The following is a 23143-nucleotide window of genomic DNA, read 5'->3' as shown; positions in this document are numbered from 1 at the left end:
TGGCAGCACTGCACCCTACAGATGGCTTGTTTGCAGTTTACATCCAGGTTTTTCTGCTTTTCCGTTCCCAAACAGCATGAGTCTTTGTGCCCAGAGAGGAGCTCTGGTGCTCCTGGAGCTAGGTGCTGCTGGACACGTTGAGCGGAGACCTGCTGTCATGGACCATGCTGTGGCCACCACCAGCCTGAGAACAGAGATTACGGAAAGCAGGGGATGACAAAATTACCTGTTGGAGAGGAAGCTGATGTTCAAGGAAAATGCCAAAAGCAGAAACTACAAAAAGAACAAAAGCATTTGCTATTTGCAGATGTCATCTCCCTAACACTTCATGCCGCTAAACTGATTCCTGTTGCTTTATGGTACACAACTGGGACAAAGGCAGTCTCCAGTACTTCATGTTTTTGGTAAAGGCATAAAAAAAGGGGGTGAAAATCCTCCAGTCAGGATTTAAAGCTCTTTAAAACTGGTTCTCCAAAGGCATGATGTTGTCTCCTCCTTACCTTTGTGTGATAAACACTGCAACCTGTAAAGCAAGTAGATGTCCATGAGAATTAAGTAAAGCTGATGCACATACCTCATTAGAAAACAGCAGTTCTCAGTGGTTACATGGGAGAATGGTGGGGTGGGCTGTTGCCAGCTTGGTCCTAGCACTAGTACTGCGCTGGTAATCTGAAGTGCAGCACATATGAGAGACAAGGCCACGTTTGAAGATGCTCTAAATTCCTGATAAATCAAATAAATGTTCCAGAACAAAGCAGAAACAGTTCAAGAACACACAAACAAAACAGCATGTTTAACAGGGGCACTTGGTTGCATGTATCTGTGATACAGAATAAGAGGCTGTAACTTGTGTTTCTGCCAAAATAAAGAATCTGAAGAGGGTTCCAGAAAATCATAATGTCAGTCGGGGTCATACTGTTGCAAAACACACTGGAACACGCAAACTGGACATGCTGCCTGTGACAGCAGGGGCCAGGATGTTATGCTGCACTGGAGCCTGATGCCACATTCCTGTGCACAGACAGGAATTCTGCACATTTCTAAGTCTGTTCCTCCATCTGGTACCAACCAGGATCTCTGCTGGAACACCAGGGCTGGTTACCAGCAATGCTCTTCAAGTAGTTCGGGTACCAGATGGAGAGAACCAGAGGAAAACGAGGAAAGGATCACAGCACACTCCAGTTTTTTCTCAATTAGTTTATTCAGTTTACAGAAGAGAAAGAATGAAGGTTGAAATACAGCTACCTTCAAATGAAAGGCTGCTGCTGCAAAGAAAAAAAGGTAGTAAAATTTTCTGTGACCATACAGAAGACAAGTAGTAAGAGGCTTACAAAGAGCCAGGGAGGTTAAATTAGATTTAGGAAAAACCCAACTGCTGTAAGAACAGCAGCAAAGAAGTGGAGTGAACTACTTGACAAGTTCATGATACTCCTGGTATTGGAAGTTCTAAATCCAATTATACATTTCCCAGGAGTAGCTCCTTTTGAGTGGGAGATGAAATGAGAGCTTTCTAAAAGCCCTTCCAGATCAGCTTCCATGAGTCTCTATTTCTAGACAGAGCTCATGGCCAAGCAAGGTGATTTTAGGTTACCAGTGCTTTCTTATTTACACTCCTGTATGCCAGACAATCACATTCTAAAAGCTGCTTACACTAATGTTTGGTGTGGGTTTCATCCTGTACCTCAGAGTGCTATACCATGGAGTTGGACAGGGGTTTCTTCACCACCTCTGAAGTCCACTGCACCATCTGCATGTTTTAAAAAAATCATTTGTGGTTACTGATCTAAAGAGCAGCAAACAGCTGAGTACACAGTCCTGTGACAAATGTTACCTGATACAAAAACGTCTTAAAGGTGAGGAGTAGAAGTCATAAACATGCTCCAGATAATACAATGCTGGGTGTTCTAAATCAGTACTAGTTCAGTTATGGAGCAGATCTGATTTATATTGATTCTACAGGTTAAAGACAGACAACAACCTACATCCCAGGCAGCACATGCAGCAGTAATTATGCTGTAACTACCAATCTATGGAGAAAACACTTATGTGCTAATGACTGGTGGTAACAAACAGGATAAATGAGCCACTGGAGAGATGACCCAGACCTGTTTTCAAGGAGCCCTGTAATGTTACAAACCAACTGCCAAATGATGTTTTAACCTGTGGTAAGGTTAAAAAACTAAATTACTTCTGGCACGGACAGCTGCATTTCCATCCTGCCCCCCATTATCAAATTCTCTTAGTGTTTGTGGAAGACAGGTTAGTGCTGTGGACACAGGCTGCAAACAACATATACACCCACCCACACACCACACATATATATATATATATATAAAATATATGGATATTGGAAGAAGAGATAAAGTTAATGCATTTGGCCTTAAATTCCTTCCCTCCCCTAATTATATGTTTACTTCATCAGTAGGTCACACAGGTTAACACAGCGTGCATTCCAACACATTAATATATAAATTCTCTTTGCCCCCAAAACAAGTACTTTGGTACAAATCGTCCTTCACAACTCACTTTGTTAAAGCACAGAGATAACTTACTGCAGCCAAGGAAGATCAGCTGAAGTCATATATTATAACAAATGCTAAAACTGAACTCAGTACAAAATGGCAAGAATAAAAAAAACGATCGTATAAATAGTTGTATGTACACCTTGGTTATCAGCTCTGCGGTTGATGGTACTATGATGAGCTGTAACCTGACTGTCAGTGCAAGTCACCTGTCTTGAGAAGAAGAAATAAAAATAACACCAGAATGCACCAAAAATAGTTAATGATCAGAATCATGCTGCTCTTCTCTAAACTGGAGAAGAGAATTTTAGCATCTCCTGCCTCATCAGCCACACAGGCAATGGTGTCTCACATATTCAGCAGCCAGAAAACTACTCGAAATTCCCTGCCTGCCGAAGGTCCTGGCTAGCACCACTTCTGTGCAAATCATGTACACTGGCTTGGCACTGCCACCCAGCGCCACTGCAAGAGCAGTGTATAGATGTTACACAAACACTGGATTCCTAACATGCAGATGGCAAATACAAAATAGCAATTAAAAAAGAAAGTGCTACTAACATTCTAGAACAAAGGTAGATGCAGAAGTTCAGAGGAATACACGGGGTAGCCAAGAGGTGGGTCTGCAGCTTGCACAGTCAGGTTTCGAAGGAGGACAGGGTGTGCTTGGATGCTGTAGCGTTCTTCATCATCGTTTGTAGCATACAGCAGCTCCCAGGACAGATTTGCCCACTGACCTCGGACAGCTTCATCATTAAGTTTTCCCACTTGTACTAACAGCTCCTGAAGCGTGAGGACTCGCCCAGTGTAAATTCCCTGTAAGAACAAACAGATCAAAACATTCAGCACTCAGTACATTCTCCAAGCATTTTGGTTCCAAAGCACTAAATGAAGCTTTAGGGCTACATACTATGAATATCATCCCTTTAAAAATGGCAAAGTAAACCAGTCTCCTTCAGTTCTTCTGCCTAGAAAGATAATCAGGAAATATAGCTGCATCTGAAGAACAAAGTGGTGTGAACTTTCAACAGCAGTGATATGAACTCCTCTCCAGTATGAACTTGAACTTCTTTGTGCAGCCTTCGTGTCTTGGAACACACAAGAAAAAAACACAAAAGTGGTGGAAAAAGAAATCCCGAACTCTGACCTTGCTTACTAGTAATTTTTTTGCTTACCATGTTTGGGTCATGCCCCAGTGAAAAAAGGTATGGCTTTTCCTGAAGAACTGCCTGCTGCCACTCCAGATCTGATACCAGTCCAATGTACCAATCGTTCTCATATTCTTCCAGATAGTTAACCAGCTCTTTGAAGTTCTCAATCGGACCCAGGCTTGCTTTGTCAACCATCAGCTTAAAAGTGTATCTGGAAGGTACCGGAAGTCATACAGTAAGTAGCACAGCAGAAGACAGGAGGAAGAAAGCCTCTTAAGGCTACAGTGGGTGGAGAGGGACCATCGAATGTTACCAAGCACTAGCGACTTTGTCAGTTACTGCTTGTCAGCTGAGTCACTGGAACTTGGTACAGGTATGCTTTTAGCTGACCCAGATGTAAAACACATTAAGCTTAAACATCTTTCATTCACCTCAAATGCTGTTCCTGCTGCCTGATAATGGAAAGTGCCAAACATCTGACTCCATCACAATTTTCTTAGATTATGGGGAGAATGAAAATGGGTTGATTTTTCCCCACTTAACACAGCGGATTTCCAGTGCTGGAGGCAGCTTCTGCAGCAAAGGGAGGAAGGAAAGAATCTCCATATCCCTCTCTCCACTGCCTGGGGCTACAGGCAGTATTTATGTAGGAAGAGGCTACAAATGTATTTAAATAATAGGGTTTTAATATGAACTACTCTTAGTGAAGTGTTACTTACTTTCACAGCACAGGACTCTCTATAATAATTTTTATAATCTGAGGGAATGTTTTCTTTTACCTGAATGCTTTTAACGCAAGTTGAAAGAGCTCTGGTTTGCCAGTTAGCCAGTCCAAACCAACAGACCATGGAATACCACCAGTGTATGCTCTGAACACATGGCTTGGGGCAGGCACGGTGTTATCCAGTCCAAACAGACCAAAACAACACGACAATACTCCATGAATGTATAAGTCTTTCAAAGCTTTATCTTTCATAAGGGCTTCAGGTAAATTGTAAGGCTTTTCTTTCAGATGAAAGAAGTCCAGCTGACTCAAAATGAAGTGGTACCATTCTTCTGGAAACCTCTGCCTCATTTCATTTACTTTGGAAGGTGGAACCGGGGCTGTTCTCCATTCTTCAGGGATGCTCAATAGCTCTGAGTAAGAGCAACTAAATTCAACCCGAGGTAAAACTTCTTGCTGTTTCCCTTTGTCTACAGCAGGAAGCCCCAGCACAACAGCCCTGTATAGTTTATCTTCTGGTGACATTTCCTGTGGGACACCTTGGCCCTGTGTTTCTACAGATCCTGGAATAGACAGATGTACTTCTGGTACATCTCCCAGCAGCCCAGGTTCTTTTCTGTCCTTCATTCTGCCGCTGGGTTCAAGATCAAAAATGTCACTATCATCAGTCCAGTCCTCAATTGCATCAACACTAAAGCTATCTTCTTCCCTCAGAGGCCTGGATCTTTCTACTGCACCTTTACGCTGGTTTTCTGAAAATGATCCTTTTTTGCTCTTGTTGGCACTGCCTGGGCTTTCCCATGTTTTTGATTTTTTATAACAATACTGGACAAGCATCCATACAAGCACCTTAATGAAATCATCTTTCAGATGCTTTAAATTCTCATGAGAGTCAATTATTCCAGATAACACATTTCTGGCATCAGAATACAGCCGCACGGGTAGAACAGTACAAGGAGTCAAAATGTGTCCAAAATGGTGATTAGGAGAGAGAATCTTTGTGTGTTCCTGATGTTCAAAGGCCATTTCAAAAATTTCATCGACTCTGTGAGCTTCAGCTGCATGACAGGATGTTTCCTGCAATTCTAACCCCTAAAGCATAAACAAAAACAATTTGGTTTTAGCCTTCACCAGTTCATATCCTTAAATGCTAGCAAGCTGGTTTCTTACAGTGATTTTTTTTTGAAGAAGATACATTCCATTGTCAGTATTTCCACAACTGAACCTACAAATCTAACTAGAGATAACAGTAATAGCAAAGCATTCATTACAATAATAGACACAGCTCAATATCTAAAAATAAAGAAATCTTTGCCTCAAACAGATCTTATTAGCCAGCTTATTAATGTGTCACGAACCAGGTAATAACAAAATTCACATCTGCTAAGCGCATGTCAATTGCAAGACTAGTTAGTATAGCAATAACCCACATCTTAAACAATCAACTTTAACATCAGGTTAATTATTTACACTGCTGACACGTTATACAGCAAAACATCTGTATGATTCAGAAACATTAATGTCAGTCCTCAGCATGCAGTTACCTTAATGTTAACACCACAGTAAGTGAAGCCTTTTTCTAGCACCAATATCCACATCAGTCTATCCTGAAAGCGGCACAAGTAATGTGATCCAGGTAGAGAGAGACCTAGACAAGGAAAGAAAACAAACAAAACAACTCAAAACCTATGGTATTATTGTGGTATTATATTGATGAAAGCTCTTCTACAGGCCAACTGAAGAATTCAATTGCAAACACAAAATATTTCTGCATCAACACCAAAGTAAGTTCAAACCAGCTAACTAGTACCCTGGAATCTTAAAGAAAGTAGCTGCAAAGCTCAATCTTGCAATTACAGTGCTATGTTTTAAAAAGTCATGGAAAACTGGGAACCCCTCTGAACTGGAGGACTACAGGATTCACACTGCACTGGGTTTAAGTCACCCCACCCTCAGTTCCCTTTGTAGATATGACTTTAATGATTAAAGATCATCTTTGGTTGCATTTCCAACCACACAGTTCCCACTGATGTCACCTAAAGATCTAAAATTCTTACACATTAAAGAATCATCATGGCACATGAGTATCTTAACAGTCCTATTTGCTGTGGAGCATGAAGTTTATTTGTTACGGAAGAAATAAAACTGCAACTCAAAGGGATTTGTTACCTACACTACCAGTTCCTAAACTGGCTTGTCTGTATTCTGGAATGATGGAAAATATCCCTTAGGATGTGAAATCCAGAGTGTAAATCATTCTTTTCAAGTGTCAGCTTAACAGTGACACAATATAACACCCATTTTATGGATACATAAATAGAGGCAAAGCAAGAGCACCTGCTAATCTTTAAAGATGTGTGAATTAGCAGCATACACATTGAACACTAACAGTAGATACAGTAGAAATCATCTGTAGTCTTTCTGAAATACCTCTGTGTGTGGGAATAAATTTGATGCCACTGTATTGTTTGACGTCACCAAAAGTACAGCCACACAAAATAAACTAGAATTTGACATCAAGTCCTGAACAATTTCAGATCACACAAAGGAATTAGTACTCAAAACCCCCACAACCTGACTCTCACTGTAAAAATCAGATAACACGTCAAAAAAAGGTACTTTTTTTCTCTTCTATCTATTTCAGTAGAAGTACAATGACGAACTTCCTAGCAACTGGTGTATTTCTTAAGTTATCCCTACTGTCAGCTTCTCCAAAACAATGGTGCTGTTTTTAAGCACTCCATTTGCTGCCAGTTTATGACCTATTTCTGCTGTCTCTCTTATCCAAGTGACCACTCAATTGCACAGAGAATTTTAGATTTAGAATGTTGTAAGATGACATCAGTGAAACCAACCATTAAGCTGTAGTTAAAATTTAAGTAACCTTTTCTGTCCCACTGAGCTAATGAAGTGCATTTTCTTGCTAAGATTTTGCAAAGATTTTAATTATTTTCTTGCTAGCTGTTAAAGCTACTAAAACTCCTTTACACAGAAAATAGGGCGGTTTTAGACACACACAAAGTGGTACCTCTTCATTTTGAGCTCATTTGAGAACACCACATTTTTTCTTGCTTGAAGACATTAATTCACAGATTTTCCCATTAAAGAGAAGACTCTCACTCCCTCAAGACTAGTGGTTTAAATTATTTATTCTGGGGCATACATGCCGCCACACTCATGACAGCTGTGGTGTCATGATGGGGATATATATTAAATATATATATATATTGAAAATATGTATAGATATAACAGGTATATATAAAAACCATACCTAGGTTTCTATTGCAGTAAACAAACTGAAGCATCTCTCTTCTTTAAGAGAAGAGCTTCTTAGCTTTATTTTTTAATACCTTTCTCTACACCAGTAGTCTTCAGAAAAGTGTCATTAAGGTTCATTTCCACTCCCTTCAAGTATTAGTCCATTTCTCTACTCATAGGCCATTTTCTAAGAGGCTTATGTAGATATTTACCCCTTGTCTAAGAATCAGAATCCCAGAATACCAGGTTGGAACGGATCTCAAAGATCATCTGGTCCAACCTTTCTGGGCAAAGCATGATCTAGACTAGGTGGTCCAGCCACCTGCCCAGCCAAATCTTAAAATGTCCAGTGTTGGGGAATCCACCACTTCCCTGAGGAGATTACTCCAATGGCTGATTGTTCTCATTGTGAAAATTTTCCCTCTAATGTCAGATCAAATTTCCCTGGGAGCAACTTTATCCCTGGGAATGTCCATTACACCTTGCCTTTTCCATGTGACTCCTCGTAAAAAGGGAGTCTTCATCTTCTTTGTAGCCACCCTTCAAAAAGTGGAACATAGTGATAACGTCTCCCCTGACTCTTCTTTTCTTTAGGCTGAACATCTTGGTTCTTTGATCAAGAGAATTTGATTTATTCCCTCCAATTAGGTGGGATGAATGCATACTATTGTTTTTATTCTGTATAAAATAATTAGGACTGAATTAGGACTGATACCATTTAATCACCATTTAATTCCTCCCTATTTTAACGATAAACTAGAGGTGTTTTTTTTTTTTAAAGAACGAAACAAATGGAGATATGAGAAGGATGAAAGTACTCACTTTCTCCTCAATTGAACAATCTCTGAACTTCAGCTTTAACCTATGCCGTGAAACATGGTTTGAAAAAGATGCTATGAATCTCCCGGTCTCCAGTAAAATTGTTTCCTAAAACATTTAGCTCCATTCCTTCACAGTGTTGCTAGTGTACCTACCTAGGCTACCGGCTGCTAGTGCAGACTGCAGAGCAACTGCCAGACTTGGAACCATCTGCTGGTAGTACACGGTATCAGAGCAAACACATGCTGTAGTGCCCACAGGTCCCGGCCAGCTTCGGACAGGCCTGGGAAATCCGATCAAAAACACCGGTAGCGTGAAGAGCGGCAGCAGGGGAGAAGAAAGGAGCGCGGAGATGGCAATGAAGGTCAGCAGGATTGGGAAGAAAACGACATTGAGTGTGATTAAGGTGGCAGTAGATTTACGGCGTTGTTTTTTCTCTGTCCACGATGTCAAAAGAATAGCAACGGCAAACTGCAACTTTGAGACAAACTGGAGCAGTCGATCCCGTAGGATGCCAACCTGCAAGATACATACAACAAGAACGTTTACTTGTATCCTGTATTATAATGTATTCAGCACTGCCAAAGCTGCCTTATCAACACTAATTTAAAAAAAAATGAAGCACGATTATCACTGTCTGGTGTTAAGAGTTTATGGTGTACAGTTTTTTAGCTTCTATTTGCTAGGTTCTGGACTCTAATTCTCTTATAGGGGAGTGCAAGGAAACAAAGGCTGTAAGTGACATCTATCAGCTCAAATTTACATTATGACAATTACCAGCAAGAGTCTGATTCCTGTATCAAGGCTCCTGTTCCACCAGAGGTCTGGATTAAACACCAACATTTGTGCTACTGACACAACCACTATGTCCATTAGGGCATTTTCTGTATTCTGCCAGACCTAAATAGAGATACATTAGACATACATTTAAAAATGTATTTATCTATCTCTGCTTTCATGACCTGGAATATTCCTTCCAAGTCACCTTAATACTTAAATCACATACAAGAGAATTTCTTAGGCTAATGTATTTAAAATTCAAATTACCATCCTAAATATCCTTGTGAATCCAATGCAAACAGACACAGAATGAAGATTTTGTAGCGAGCGGTCTAGTGCCAGGAATGCTATCATAGCAAATGGAGACACTGTAATTAAAATAAAACAATCATTGATTTCCTTTCAAATCCATAGTTAACGAATACAGAGGTAAGCAGTCTTATTTCAGAATGGAAATCTTAGCACAAAAAGAGGACTCTTCCCTCCATTATTACAAACTCCCCTTTGTATTACGCTTTGAGGCTATCAAACAGTGTATTTGCGCTAATGGCCTGAGATGGCAAACATTTATATTGATGCTTAGTTGTTACTTGCTACTACTTTTTTGTTGTTGTTTCCGCAAGAGAATGGGAAGACTTGAATAAGTAAAAAAAAACAAATATGGGAACAGCACTCATCAATACACTTCCCCAAACTGGTCCTTCTTTATGAAATTAAATAATTCAGATCAAACCTTGATTCCCTCAAAGTAGATACGTTTGTCCCTAACCTACCAGAAAGAAGACTGTTCTTTTTACTAGTAAGTTGTAAGAACCAAGTCTTCAGTCACCTTGAAGATTCTCAACTGTTTCCAAGTGGCTTTTAAAAAGATCTACAAGAGCCATTTTTTCAAAAGTGATTACTGATGTTATTTATAACTAAAACTCTTTAAAAGGCCTTGGTTTCTGAGCTGGACTTTTTAAAAGCTCAACTTTTTTGGCTTACCCTTAAAAAAAGGAATAAATAACATCACTGACTACTTTTAAATATTCTGATCCAGTAATTTCAACCTCAACGCACAATTGAGCAAAACATCAACAAATTATTTCCATCTACTTGTTTTTTTCTCAGGTCATTCATAGAATCTTGCACATACAGTAATTCTAGTGTTGTTTCAATCTTCCTACAAGCATTATCTAACAAACAACAGACAGTGCGTATTCCTACCTAGTGTTAGCAAAATCCTCCTGACAACACCAACTTTCATTAGCCTTCTTTGCTTCTCCATGAACACAGTCACAGTCCTGACATCCTTTGGATAATAGGGGTTTCGGAAGACTCCAAACAAGTACACTCTCTGAATCTCTCTAAGAATCCACATAATTATAAGTAATATGATCAGAATGTAACTTGCTATCGCCTGAGGACTGCCTTTGGAAAATGACGAAAAGCCTGCAAATTGATGCAGCAGGCTAGCTTCTATGAGAGCAAAAGTCAACACAGTCAAATAAAAAATAAATTCCCTCCACCCAAATTGTATTCTAAGACCTCTGTGCATATTTTTAGATTTGCTGGAGGCTAAATGGCTGACCATGGTGTGTTTGAAGGCAAAACCAATCTCACTTAGGTTAAGACTCAGTATGAACCCAAATCCAGTCATGAAGAGGATCACACCGAGAGTGCTGGGAATGAAATACGATGCTATTGCTGTTCCAGCAGAAATGAGAAACATTACTAATAACCTGTGAAGGAGAAAATAAAAAAGATTTGCTTGAAAAGAAAAAGGTTATAAACAATATTGATATATTTTACAATTATATAAACAACATTTACTTTGTATTACTTGACATAGGTGAACCTCCTAGTCCAAACGCCAACAGTTGTTCCATTCCCCACAGAAAAAGTGCATCAAGCGGGGGCAGAATTCCCATTGCCCATAAGAATGGCAGAAAGAGAAATACAATGTGTAAAATCTGGTTTGTCTGTTCTAGAACGGGTGCGTTGACAGCAAACCTGGATAAAAGAAGAAATGTATTTGACTTCCGTGAAAGAAATATAACCAATGTGTGGGAAGACTTTTTAAGTACTACAGCAAATCCAGAAGTATAAACACTGCATATTCAATCTACAAAACCTCAATTATTATCTTTTACAAGCAAAAATAAGGACATACATTTATGCTTGGGACAGTAATATGCATTATTTTCTGCATAAAAGTATTAAAATATTCCTGTAAAAATACAAAGATCAGTATTAGTAATCTGCATAAATTCTAAGTCATACATAGTTTACCAGCTAGCTAATTAAGTTAAAGGTAAGATATTAGGTTTCTGTCTACTTCTTAATAAATAAATAAGCAAGCTTCAAAGGAATTTTGTCATGAATTTAAATAATGTCTGAATTTTCTCCTCAAGAAATTAAAAGAATTTGGGGTCCAAGGCCACAGGTATACTGCTCAGACTATGGTCTGAGGCAACTAGGATAAAACCATTAACAAAGACATCTCCAAATGCAAGACAAGTAAAATAAAATATGCTTTTTCTTCTTTTTTTACATGCATTTGAAGTACCTCAACCATGAAGTATGCATATGACAAAGTGATATAAATATCACCTGACAGGGAGAAGGAATGCATAGAGTAAATCTAAAAGCATTTTGCTTTAAGAGATTCTACAAAAACTTCGTCTAGGACACTCATCTGAGAAGTGGAAATATAAAAGTCTCCTATTTGTAGACTGACATAGTTCTTGTGTATTACAAAAGCATTTAAAAATCCAAGTTCAAAATCCATATAACAAGATATAGCAATATTCACATTTGCTTATCCATTCATTGAAACCAAATTCACACTCCTTTTTGTCTGTAGTTTAAAGGCCTCTGCAATTACTTTGCAGAGATTAAATCAGAAAATATTCCAGGATGAAATCTGGATAAAAACCCAGTAGTTCTGAAGTTTGCGGTGTTTGGATCTATGATTCCAGGTCAGCAACATGTTTTTTCAAAACATATGCTTTAAAAGGATGCTGATGCAAATGCTCTGGTACAAAAATACTGAAACTGACATAGTAGAAGATAATTTTAGTTGTCCCCTACTTAGAAACTGCTCTAACCACTCTTCTTAATTTACATGGAATGCTATAAAAATTTAAGAACCACTTTTCATGCACACTGTAATGCCTCAGTTTTTACCATATAGTCTCCTTGCTTCCTTCTCTGGAGTTCCTACAGTTGATGAAAGTACCAAAATAAATTTTCCTCAGAAGAATAACTTTTCTCACCAAAAATACATGGAATACCCATTACTTTAATTAGCTAAATGCTGCATTAGGTTTACCTGTGTGCAAGATCCACTGCAATAAAGACAAAAATGTAGAAAGGTCTCATCAGAGCAGTGATTTCATAAGTGTCCAGTGCTTGGAAAGTAGCTGTTTCAGTAGCGGTATTTATGATTAATGAATACTCTCCTATACATATAGTGAGCCATCCAAATACAAAGATCATAACAGTTCCTCCAATGTTGCTGTACAGCAAGGTTATTCTGTTTGGCAGCAAATACCAAGTTCCCAACCCACACAATACCCCTGCCAGAAGGGAATGAAATACGGTGTTGATTATATACTTCTTCCCAGGAACAATAAATTTTACTGTCTCTGAACCTATACAGCTGGAAAATTCAAACTCATCTTCATCTGTTAGGGTATTCTGAATTTGCATTCTTTCTACTGTCACTGTTTTCTGCTTTGCATATAGATTTGTCATCTGAAGAATAAGTGCAGTAACAAACATCAGTCCTCCTGAGAGTGCTGCGGTATAGTAGTCTTTCATAATGCCTAATTGGTACAAAAGTGTTCCTACTCCTCCCAAAACCCATGGTATCAAGAAAAGAATAATCTGATTCACATATATGTAAGGAGGGGCACAATAGCCTAATTTAAACCGGGGACCTCCCAGCACAGTCTGTGGAAAGCGCTTCAAGAAGAACTCCTGTTTGTAATCATTCAGCAGAGGTACATCTGGACCCATTCTTATTACTCAGGAATGCTGGATAAATATCATTTTTCCTGTAAGAGAACAGAAGGAAAAAGAAGGAAACATTACTGAATCTGGAAGTCAGAACTTACCCAAGGAATTATTTTGTGCTATCTTCATTTACCAAGTTATAGTGGAACTCTGACATGTTAGACATCATCCTAAAGCACCCATAGAATCTGCTACAATACAACTACAAAGCAAACACTGAAACTGGAAAAAGACTCGATTTTGAAATGTGAACATATGCTTTAATCTGAAGTTTCAGGCAACAAATAAAGCATATAATCTGTTCTTGGGAGACGATAAAACAAACTCATTTCCACACCACAAGACCTTCCTAAAATTGAAATTGTCTTCCATCTGGTCTGGTTCTAATCATACCTTGCCATAGACCTTTAGTCCCAATCAATCCTGGTAAGGATCACAATATACAAACAGAAGAATCAGTGATTTCAGTAAACAACCATGTGAGTGTGTCCTGGGTTCAGCCATGAGTGGGAGGGTGTGTGGGACTGTATGGGCAAATACTGAGTCCACTGGGCCTCTCCAGTGCTTTGGAAGTGTCAGAGATGGAAGGCAGCTGTATTGAGTCCCTAACGACAACTTGCAGAAACTGCTGAAGAAGAGGGTGAATCGAGTCAGTTTGCCGAGGTGAAAGCCATCCAGCTGGCCTTAGACATTGCTGAACAAGAAGAGTGGCCAGTAGTTTTTCTCTCTACTGACTCATGGATGGTGGCAAATGCCCTGGGGGGGTGGTTGCAAACCCATCTGGGCTGCTGCACTGTGGCAAGATATTGCTGCCCAGGTGCAGAACTTGGTGGTGAAGGTATGCCACATAGATGCTCATGTACCCAAGAGTGGGCCACTTAGGAACACCAGAACAACCAACAAGTGGATAAAGCTGCTAAGACTGAAGTGGCTCAGATGGACTTAGATTGGCAACATAAGGGTGAATTATTTTTGGCCCGGTGGGCCCAAGACATTTCAGGCCATCAGGGCAGAGATGCAACATACAGACGGCCTCGTGATTGAGGGGTGGATTTAACAATGGACACTATTAGCCCAGGTTATTCATGAGTGTGAAACATGTGCTGCAATTAAACAAGACAAATGGTTAAAGCCTCTTTGGTATGGAGGACAATGGCTGAAGTACAAATATGGGGAGGCCTAGCAGACTGATTATATCACGCTCCCACCAACCCACCAAGGCAAGCGCCATCTGCTTACCACGGTGGAAGCAACCACTGGATCACTGGAAACATAAGCTCTGTCCCACAGCACTGCCTGGAACACTATCCTAGGCCTTGAGAAACAGATTTTGTGGCAATACAGCACCCCAGAGAGAACTGAGTCAGACAATGGGACTCATTTCCGAAATAACCTTATAGATATTTGGGCCAAAGAGCATGGCACTGAGTGGGTATATCACATCCCCTACCATGCACCAGCCTCTGGGAAAATCAAACGATACAATGGGCTGTTAAAAACTACACTGAGAGCAATGGGTGGGGGAACTTTCAAACACTGGGATACACATTTACCAAAAGCCACCTGGTTGGTCAACACCAGAGGATCTGCCAACAGGGCTGGTCCAGCCCAGTCAGAACTTTTACATACTGTACAGGAGGACAAAGTTCCCGTGGTCCACATAAAGAATTTGCTGGGGAAGACAATCCGGGTTATTCCTGCTTCAGGTAACGGCAAACCCACTCGTGGGATTGCTTTTGCTCAGGGACCCAGATATACTTGGTGGGTAATGAGGGAAGATGGGGAAGTCCAATGTGTACCTCAAGGGAATTTGATTTCAGGGGAAAACAGCCAATGAACTCAAATGTATGCTGTTGCCTATTATGTAGCACTTTTAGAGCCCACCAACTAGATGTCTTCAGGTCACCAGCAGCTGGCCCTGGCTTCCCTCCAACCATCGTCCCAACAAAGAATGAACTTTAATGAAACCAGACAAGTTCTGCGGTATCATCGGCAGGCAACAATCCAACACTGCACACAGGCTCTCCTGCTCTGAAAGGCTGTTACAAGAGATGGAGCCTGAAATCATGGACCGGATGAACTCAGCAGCTTTATAGGGACTGGTCCATTCACTAAGGAATGATCTCTCTCTGTGTATGTGCGGATGTATATATATGTATATGAGACAAGAGTGATGGTATATTGAAAAATGTGAGATCTGAGCATGATGGAAATGGTATGGAATAAGGGGTGGATACTGTCCTGGGTTCAGCAGTAGCAGTCATTTTTCTCCTTCTTAGTAGCTGTTGCAGTGCTGTGGTTTTGACTTTCAGCCTGGGAACAGTGCTGATAACACCGATGTTTTTAGTTATTGCTCAGTAATATTTACTCTGACCAAGGATTTTCTGAGTCTCATGATCTGCCAGGAAGGAGGGGAAGCTGGGAGGAAGCAGAGACAGGACACCTGACCCAAACTGATCAAAGAGGTATTCCATACCACAGCATGTTATGCCTGCTATATAACCTGGGGGCAGTTACCCGGAAGGATTGCAACACTGCTTGGGTCGTGCTTGGTATCGATAGGTGGGTGGTAAGCGGTTGTATTCTCTTCTCTTGTTATTTCCCTTAGGACAAGGGGTAACGGGTTAAAACCTAAACAGGGGAAGCTTAGATTTGCTATAAGAAGGAAATTCTTTCCTGTGAGGGTGGTGAGACACTGGAATGGGTTGCCCAGGGAAGCTGTGAATGCTCCATCCCTGGCATTGTTCAAGACCAGGTTGGACGAGGCCTTGGGTGATATGATTTAGCGTAAGGTGTCCCTGCCCATGGCAGGGGGGTTGGAACTAGATGATCTTAAGGTCCTTTCCAACCCTAACTATTCTATGATTCTATGATTATTGGTGGTAGCAGTAGTGGTTTGTGTTATACCTTAGTTAGTGGACTGTTCTTATCTCAACCTGTGGGAGTTACGTTCTTTTAGTTCTCCTCCCCATCCCTCCAGGAGTGGGGAGAGGAAGTGGGGGGAGTGAGCGAGCAGCTGCATGGTTCTGTGTTGCCGGCTGGGCTTAAACCATGACAGAGTGCAAGAATATAGCTACACTGAGGTCCCTCTAAAAAGCAAAACCTTATGAAATAAACAAAACAAAAAAAAAAACCAAACCCCAAAATATTAGCAGAAACATTAAAAACCATCTTCCACATCAGCATTTTTACTGTCCTCCTTACACAGCCTAGCTGCAGAACAGGATCTCACAGTACTAAGTACTAACAAAACATAAATAGTTTACTTTCCACTTCCTAAAACATATAAAATAAAAAAATAAACACAATACTGTGAGTTTTGGCAGAATTGGCATATATTCTTCTATATGTCAATGGACAAACCTGAAAAAAGGGAAAAAGAAAAAAAGATACGTGTAGCCATTTACAATGAATCATCAAATAGAAAGCAGATATGAATACTCATTTAGAGGATCAGGCAATGTAAAAATAATGAATATAAATGGCAACTATGATATTCAATTATAACTTTATTCTTCTAGTCACAAAAGTAAGAATCCATGAATGACAGGTAGAAACTCAGGCTAAGAAACAGGGTGAAAAAACAGCACAAAAATGCAGTGCTAAAGTACTCCAATAATAATTCTAAAAAAAGGATTGGTTGGGATGCAGTAGATGTGCAAGTATTGAAATTCTGACTTTCTTCTACTGCTGCTGTATAATCTGATGGACATGTACTAAACATAATTGCAGAGGTATTAAAAATGAAACATGGGGCTGACATGGAGCTTCGAAACTATTGTAATCCCTTCTTTCTACAATACCAATTGCCTTTAGGTGCTCCCAAGAACAACTTGGTCCTTACATTTAAGCAGGTATCAGTCATTTGACTAAAGGTAGAGACTGGTCATCATGTGACTAAATTAAAAACCAGCACAAGTAAGAGATTAAGGGCCATTCATATGCGTTATCACAACTGGAAATTTGCATACAGGGTCCATCCACTAAGTCAATCCACTGCAAAATGAAAGCAGGGCCCCTCAGCCTATGTAACGTCTCTTCTTGCAGGCTGTGAGTTTTCTATTTTCATTTTGGAATTCCATTCCATTTTGGAATTTTTACACACAGAATAATGAACATGGTATATTGAAAACATTGACGGTTTTTGGTCATACTATTAAAAGCCACTTAAAGTTTCCTAAGAGAAAAAGAAGGCAGCTCAGTCTTAATGGAAAAGACACATGTTGACAATGGAGAGAGAATTCATCACAGTCATCTCAGGAATTTGAAAATGTAACAGGGACACACCCAACTAAAACCAAATTTCAAATGCAATTAAAAAGAACAAACCCAGAACTTCAGCCAATCTTGTTTAGAAAAAGAAACACTTTATTAGGCATGAAAATAAGTTGCTGCGAAAGTTACATGAAGTCTATCTATACGTGCGCAAATGCTAGAAGTCAAGTTTTAAAGGAAACAGACCCATTAGGTGCATATCTTTCCTTGAAAAAAGTTTTCTGGCAGCTTTGTTTTTCTGATCTAGGAAGCACTATTTTGGTTTCAAGTTCTAGTCTGCATTTGTGTTTGTCAATCTATATTGCTAACAAAAAGTTAACAAAACATTCCCCTTACAGTTTCTGTGTAAACAATAGACATTTTTGCGTGAGACACAAACAACTACACACGTAAACAATATAGTTCTTCTTGGCTATGTTCCAGAGCAAGCCATAAAAAGAACTGCATTTATTTATAAATGAAAATCCCAAGACTGAAGTTCACAAACTATGGAAACAATATCCTCGACTATCCTGGCTTCCAAATAGTCAGGTAGCACATTAGGATGTCAGAGGCACTCCTGAGTGTCTCACTGTTTCTATGCAAAGCCCTAGCAACAAGACTGCACTTGGTGAGCATTTTCAGGACCTGGCTTCAATACACATTCCTAACATACAGGCCTGGCCTGACTTTGACAACTTGCCTGGTTACCCAAACAATCTGCACAACAGTTTGTCATCCCCAGCAGGGATCCGTGTGAGATACTATTGTAACAATGATGGTAAAAGGACTTAATACTGTAACGTAATTTAGTAAGTTCCCCCTTGCAATATCCTCTATATGTCCTCATCACAAAAGGGAACAAAGCTAATCTTCCTCAAATTCATACAGAAATTCACAGGAGGGCATGAATTTCTGTCTAAACAAACATCATCCCTCGCATCCACTGCTGGTGGATCAGCTCAGTGCAGTTTGGTTTTATTTCAAGGTGATTACAAAACACATGTACACCTCACAGCCATCTAAACTGCTGAAGCACATAAGGCTTAAAAATACTTACCTTGGTCTTCAGGTCTTTTCATGCAACACTAAGCAACGGTTATAAACCACCTGCTAGCATGGGAGGGAGGAATGAAAGCATGGGAGGCATAGGGGAGCCCTGTCCAGACACTCTGGTGCACTCCACGCCCACCTGCATGCCAGATATGCACCTCTACTCCATGGTTGAAGTTCAGAGGTGCTGCAGGCCGGCTCCCAACCCAGGAGCCAGATGGAGCAGGCTGAGGCCCCTCCTCATGGCACGGATGCCATCCTCCAGGGATGCAAAGTTTTAGGCCAACACGCTCCATCCAGTTCTGGGAAGAGCATCCCACAGCCACCTCTGGGAAGGGCAGCAGATCATCTCCTTCCCGAGACACCTTTGCACCTTGCCAGAGGGACTCCCACCGGAGCCACTGAGCTTCCCATCCAGGAAATCAAAGTAATCAACCAAGCACAGCCTCTGCTACTGTCAACTCCGCAGGAAAAGGCAGGCCGCTGGCGGGCAACCCCGGGAGCGGGCAATGCCAGACGGGACAGGCTGCCCCCCCCGACCGGCCCCCGGCTGTCCCCTCACCGCCATCTCCCCACTTTGGGGAGGCCCTGCCGCCTCTGCCTGCTCCAGTGAAGGGCCCTGCGGCGCCCCGGCTCCTGCTGTCCCGGGCAGAAGCGAGTGCCTGCCCATTACGGTGACCGGTCGGGGCCAGCGAAAGCCAGCCGCGGTAAAGAGCCTCTGCGAGGCGGGCACCTACCTCTGGCCCGTGCTCGGAGCAGGTCAGGGGCTTTGCGGGGCGGGGGGCGATGAGCAACAGGGCTGAGCCTGCGGAGAGAGGAAGGACAACAGAACACTCCCCGCCACCGCACGGCTGTCCTGAGGGAGTATGAATGGCACAGGCCACAGCCGGACGCTCCTCCTCCACGGCCGTGCCCCTCCGCCTCGGCGCTGCCGCTGTGCTGGGGACCGCAGGGCGTGCGAAAAGGGAGGAGGCGGTGGCTAACGGCGACAGTGAGTCCCGGTATTGCCGCGGTAGTCCTCTCCCGGAACCGCCCCCTCTTCTCTCGGCTAGGTCAGGGCCGCCATTTTGCCCGCCTGAGGCAGCCGGTGGCAGAGAGGCTCGACGGAGTCCGCGCTGCCTGCGGGAAATGGCCCCGGTCCGCGGGGTGCTGGGCGTCCTCCGGGCGTCTCTTTGGCGGAGTCGGTGCAGGAGCTGCGAGCGGCCGCCAGGAGGAGGGCTGGCCGACTTCTTGCTGCGCTCATCCTCACGGCGGCCTGGTGCCCGAACCCGGCGGCCCCTCGCCGCCCTACCCGCGCGTCCCTCAGCAGTGCGGGTTTTCAGAGCTCGCCTTTCCACACGTAACCGTCGTCCTTTGGTTGTAAAATGAGGTTTGAGGCATTTTTGTCGCTGTGGCCTGCCAGCAGGTTCCCGAAGTGAAGAAAAGTAAGGGTGAATAAAATGGCTGTCCGCAGAGGCGCCACCGGACCTTGTGAATCCTGGGCCTCCTCTGTCCATTGGTCCGCGTTCCCCCTTCTTGCAGGGCTGCTCTTCGGGTTTGATCCCTCTTCAGCTGAGAAATTTCTCACCCAGACATCTTTCGTTTCTTCAAGTTTCCCACTGTCCCTCTGAGAGGTGGAATGGATGTGTCAGTGGCTGTTTTTTTTCATCACTTCTTAGGTCATTTGCGTAGGCTTCCCACATGAGCAAAAGTGCAAAACCAACCAAATCAGTCTGTTTCTTTAATTATTACAACATTCAACATTAATATGCAACATTCTAATACATTAAAACGTTTAGCACAAATACTCAATCCACAGCATTCTGATATGATACTAAAATAGTCCTTGAATGTTAATGGTCTTTCCGTGTTTATATGTAGCTAATCCAGCATGAGAGCAATGGTTCTAGCCACAGGTAGGGGAAAATGCATTCTCAGTTTTCTTCTAGGTTAAATAAACAAGCATTCACTGGCAAATTGGAATGTAAATCCAAATATTGCTATACTGCTTACCCCTTCAAATTGCTCCCATTAAACATTGAGAGTATTTAACAGAGTGAGCATGCTTCATGTAATTCATGTCTAATAATACTAAAAGGTATAACTCACTATATTCATTAGAACACCAGAGTGTGCATGTCTACTTTAATATCTGTGTTACATCAATCACCATATAAATTCTTACAAACAGTTATATTCATTTTAATGTGAATCTCTAATTTAACACACGGGCATATGCTTAGAATTGATGTAACACAGATAATAACCCTAATGAATACAACTATAAAAATTTATATAGTGATTCACTGTAATCAGTTCTTACCAGAAGCATCATAGCCTTTTTATAAGTCTGTTAATGTTTATTCTTTAGAAATAATAAAAAGGCAGTTAGATTGAGGTATCCAGTGGAAACACTACCAAAGAGAAATGCTAATTTACTTTTACTGTATTTTTTTTAAATGAAGCTCATTGGGGCAGCCTCCTGGAAGACAAATAACAAATATTTCAAAAAAACCCAAACATGCTGCCTTTTTTTTTTTTTTTTTTAGGATCACTGAGTTAAGATTTACTCACCTTGTCCTTCAAATGTATCTGTTGCAATCCTGTTAAATTTAAAAGTTTATATGTCTCAGATATTCCAAGGTAAATAGTGTACCTGTACAGTTCAGTAAAGGTCAGCAGCAGGTGTGTACTTTTTGATTGATAGGTTTGATCCTATCCAAATTTACAAAGTCAGTTACAGTTTTGTAAAGATGATGATTCTTTTCTGGAATAGGTAAATCCTAAATGACAATGCTGGGGGGGGGGGGGGGGGGGAGGGGGGGGGCATACAGGAGATTTATTTCTTTGCAAGCTCTGCCACTTGTATTACAAATCTCAGAGGAGGCTTCTTACCTGTCCTCGTTTCCTGTGATTTCACTGTTGCTCAAGAAAATAAATCTGCATTTCAGTCAGTGCAAACTCCGAGCTATTTACTGGAGAAGGGAGCATACTGTTTTATTTCTCTTAAAGAGTTCTAAGAATTTCCTTGGTCATATAAAATAAGTTAAATCCTGCTAATGGAGTAAACTGTTCGAGGTAAATTCTGCCGACCTCCAGGCCTCCTTGGCAGATGTATCGCACAATGTGTAACTGCAAGTATGTGAAGTATCCCTCTGAAATTAATAGAACGCGTCATGTCCTTAAAATTATAATACACAAACTATTTGCACACCTAGGACTTGGCTTTTAGCTTGCTTGGTTTTAGTTTGTGAAAGGGCTATTAGTCCAGCCTCTCCAAATAATAATTTGGCGTGTTTCCATATTTTTAATGTTTACTTTGTTTAGAATGATATATGCAGAAGCAAATATTTTCTTACTGGCCTTTCTCATCTTAAAAGATAAACCAAAAAGTGATTTCTGTTCTGGAATGCATCTTTGTGTACAGTTATAAGGGTAGGAGAAACAGATTATTTTTCTTATTTACTGATTATTAGCGAAGACAGAGCTTGTAGAAAATTATTCTTCTAAAGATAATTAGTGCTAGGTAAAAAAAAAGATTACTTCCAAATCAGATCATGGATGTTGGTTATTATCTTTTTTTTTTCTGATGCCCAAAGTTATAATTATTGTCACATCAAGGTCTGCAGGCTGGCATTCCGAAAGTCATGTCAGAGTGAAATCTTGACTCCTTGTTTTACTCAGTCTTTTTGTTCTGCATCCTGTAGGGGACCTATCTGGTGTTTACCTGTGTAGCTGTCTGGAAAGCTGTGTACAGTGGATGTGTGTTATCCATGACTACTTTTCTGTGGCTCCCTTGGAAGTAATGCCTTTCAACAATATGGCCTTAGGTTGGCAGGAAAAAAGACTAAGGAGCTTGTTTCTTTCTGGATGACTTTATCCTTTTAGAATAAACTTAATGAAAAAGTACTCCTTTCCTCTAAGTATACCTTACTGAGGGCAAAGGCTTTTGATGTCATTTCTGAGCTACCATTCAGAGCTTAAGGGTAACAGTCATCCATGTAATGAGTTTTATCAACTGAAGTGTCAACACCCATTCAGCTATCCTTCCTGTATGGGGGCTAAGCATAAACTTCAGCTAATTTCAGAATTGATAACGTAGACACTTACTATGACATTTAAAGCAATATTAAAGTATTTCTTATCAGTTTTGTGTATAATGTAGTTTGGATTTTAGGAGAACTGTATTCTTCCAATATTGCTCCCAGTGGAGTATAAAGCAGTCTGAGTTTACAGGGTTCCTTTTAATTTGCACAAGATATTCGTACAAATGAGGAGCTGTGAGCTGAATTCTTTTTGTTGTTTTCTTTTTTCTCCTTAAATTTAGTGCTGAAAAATTCCTGATTAAGAAAGCAATCTAGTCAAATATTTTTGTTTTGGAAAGACTCACTTGCTTTGGAAGTCTCTTTGAATTGCTGTGTTTTGGGAATTTATCACTGATCTGAGGAGAAAGGGACAGAGAAAGAATTACACATTGCAAATTTGTTTACTACTAGAATCATAAGTGACAACCCAGGATTGACTATGGGATATTCTGCATCTTTAGTCTGACAGGGTGCAACAGTCCTGTGGCCATACAGACTTCACAGTTGTCATTTATACCATAG

General features: G+C 40.9%; 1 protein-coding gene across 5 annotated transcripts; it reads right to left on the bottom strand.

Annotated features, from left to right (window-relative positions):
- Window positions 1-1180: 1180 nt before the first annotated feature.
- On the bottom strand, window positions 1181-19632 carry PCNX4 (pecanex 4). Of its 5 annotated transcripts, none has more exons than XM_061462722.1 (11): window positions 19295-19632; window positions 12565-13291; window positions 11064-11243; window positions 10458-10972; window positions 9519-9619; window positions 9249-9371; window positions 8627-8990; window positions 5939-6042; window positions 4450-5486; window positions 3695-3881; window positions 1181-3335 (listed from the first exon to the last, which is right to left on the bottom strand). In XM_061462722.1, exons 2-11 carry the CDS (start codon window positions 13251-13253, stop codon window positions 3084-3086), a joined length of 3552 nt encoding a protein of 1183 aa, XP_061318706.1. In that variant the 5' UTR covers window positions 13254-13291; window positions 19295-19632; the 3' UTR covers window positions 1181-3083. The 5 variants fall into 5 exon arrangements, with proteins under 5 accessions (XP_061318706.1, XP_061318709.1, XP_061318708.1 ...); XM_061462725.1 differs by having other exon boundaries at window positions 10458-10597; window positions 19295-19631; XM_061462724.1 differs by lacking the exon at window positions 11064-11243 and having other exon boundaries at window positions 19295-19631.
- Window positions 19633-23143: the final 3511 nt, after the last annotated feature.

This window comes from Pezoporus flaviventris, unplaced genomic scaffold, assembly GCF_033815535.1.
Source record: "Pezoporus flaviventris isolate CSIRO_AGI_PZ_B2104156 unplaced genomic scaffold, CSIRO_AGI_Pfla_v1 ptg000035l, whole genome shotgun sequence".
NCBI lineage: Eukaryota > Metazoa > Chordata > Aves > Psittaciformes > Psittacidae > Pezoporus > Pezoporus flaviventris.
This window is presented reverse-complemented; position numbering and strand designations above follow the sequence as displayed.